Source organism: Brugia malayi (assembly GCF_000002995.4).
Source record: "Brugia malayi strain FR3 genome assembly, contig: Bm_205, whole genome shotgun sequence".
NCBI lineage: Eukaryota > Metazoa > Nematoda > Chromadorea > Rhabditida > Onchocercidae > Brugia > Brugia malayi.
This window is the reverse complement of record NW_025062413.1, coordinates 11,756-14,111: the sequence shown is the minus strand read 5'-3', so window position 1 is coordinate 14,111 and position 2,356 is coordinate 11,756. Positions and strand designations below refer to the sequence as shown.

Sequence of the window (2,356 nt, the reverse complement as noted above, 5' to 3'; positions counted from 1 at the left end):
TTCCGGTTTATCATTCATCAATGGGTAAAATTCCGGAATTACTAGAAAATGTAATTTTGACTGGTTACTGTACTTATCGTGTGCTCATTGCTATTCATCTCATTACGCCAAAATGCTAAATATGCATCAGAAAATGATGTTTACGGATGGATTGAAAATCATAATGGCGTAAGTTTAATTTTGATATTTTACGTAAAAGAAAAGTTAATAAGTGAATTTGAAATTTAGTTGAAATATGCTAAATTAGTATGTTTAAATTAGGATAATTATAAATTTAATGAAGTATGAAATGTATTTTAAATTAGCATCATTCAATCATAGATAAACAGAATTCAGAATCATATGATCCTGAATTCTGGATTACTGCTTGATTATTCAAGCAGTATAGTAAAACAATGAACTATTCCATTTCATTACTTTATAAAGATAAATGAACAAAAGAAAGAAAAACAAAAATTATTTAAATGAAAAATAAAAGTAAGTCATTCATATTGCTGTCTTCTCTTCACTTCCAGAATAACATTTAGCGCCCAAATTTGAGGATAATAGCGCCATTTTTAACTTAACAAAAAATTATTCAATGCAACTTTCCTCTTTCAGCTGAGCTTGAAATTGCATCTGCTATAATGGCAATGATCGGTTTACTATCCGGTCAACGATTTATATTCTGTTTTACAGTATTCTTCTTTATACTACGTACTGCTATTATATTACGGTTGTAACCATCGATCTGTATACTGTAAAACTTTTCTTCCATTATTTACAAAATAGTGTTGTTTGCTTTTCGGATATCTCATTCCGGTTATGATTAGGTATACATCGTAGATTGTAGAATGTTCATATGGATGAGAAAAAAAGAAGCAAATAGATAACACAGCAATTAAATTTAAAATATTAGCTAATTCATTTGAATGTTACAAAAAAAATTAAGGTAATTAATTACTCAGTCAGCTAATTTTAGCTAATTAATTATTTACAATAATTTACTTTCGTCACCATTACTGAGTTAAAGTTAACTTCTACTTTCCGTACAAGTTAACCTGATCATTTTCTATATTCAAGCTTTCATCCGGAAAATCAATCAGTTGTATCACAAGTGAACATTTCTCGGCCGATGTACTCTACAACTGTAAATGGAGCGATGCTTTCATCCTTATTCAAGACGTACTCACGCTTATCTCACTCGTAAGTCTTTCTCTAGTTTCACGTCTTTACGCTTCCACACACGCAAAAAAAAAGAACGAGACTTTTTATAAACGGTGAAAAAGTAAACATAATTTAATTCTATATTAGCACCTCATTGTTAATCTTAACAATATTCATTAGCATATTTTTGTTTATTATTTCTTTCATTAGCAGATGAATGTTTTTTTTTTTTTTTTTTTTAAATAAATTACAGAAATTTGACAATTTCAAAAAAAAAAAATTATTATTTTATCAAAATTTATACCTAAAAAAAAAAATAAATTTTACAGAGAAAATATTATCTTATAGATTCTAATGTCTGTTGTTGTCTTCCTTCGATTGTTTTGTTTCATACCTGAACGAAACGATATTGGAAATGATCCGATTGATGAGAATTATATTGAACAGAATGAAAAGATCAAATTACCATTCTTTATTAGCTATAAGAATCAAATGGAAAATAATGAACAGAATTATAAATATAATATTAATTACAATGATAATCCATATAAAACATCTGTAATTTAAAAAAAATTTTTTATCGATTTATAGTTTTACAGTTTTATAAATTTTCTCTCTTCACTTTTTTTTTTTCTTGGTATCAAATATCAAATGATATGATAAGACGTTATACGTATGCAATACGTACGTGAATAATTATTGCAACACGTCTGTTAAAATACGTTAGCATTTTTTTTTTTTGATGAAAAAATCATTTTTTGATCGAGAATGAAAGAAGTAATTATTGTTAAAGAACTGATAAGAAAAAGTGATGAAAATGTTATCAAATAAATGAAAAATATCATTATTGATAAGGAAAGTAAAACAATTTGATTAAGTTAGCATTAATTTAATAAATCGTTTAATCTAGCATTTACGTAAATAACTTTAGTCATAAAATTCTCTGCCACAATAGCATACGTCACGTCTACTACGTCATTTGTTAAATTAAAACATATTTCAAAAAAGAAAAGATCATTCGCTTTGCTTTTAAAAATTTTAATTCAAATCATTCAAACCGCTCAAATTTGTTAAATTACTGTGAAAAATTCAATTGATAACTTTTTTTTTTTTTTCATTTACAATTATTCATTTCATTAACTAATATATAATTAACCTAATTTTTTGTGATTATATCAGTAAGTTATCAAAATTGTAATGAATAATTAAA

The 2,356-nt window shown here is 25.6% G+C and overlaps 1 protein-coding gene across 1 annotated transcript; it reads left to right on the top strand.

The window, feature by feature from the left end:
* Positions 1–133: 133 nt before the first annotated feature.
* On the top strand, positions 134–1,713 carry Bm17280 (Uncharacterized protein; the record flags this gene model as incomplete). Its single annotated transcript, XM_043083079.1, has 4 exons — positions 134–168; positions 679–739; positions 1,063–1,185; positions 1,495–1,713. 4 exons carry the CDS (start codon positions 134–136, stop codon positions 1,711–1,713), a joined length of 438 nt encoding a protein of 145 aa, XP_042939013.1.
* Positions 1,714–2,356: the final 643 nt, after the last annotated feature.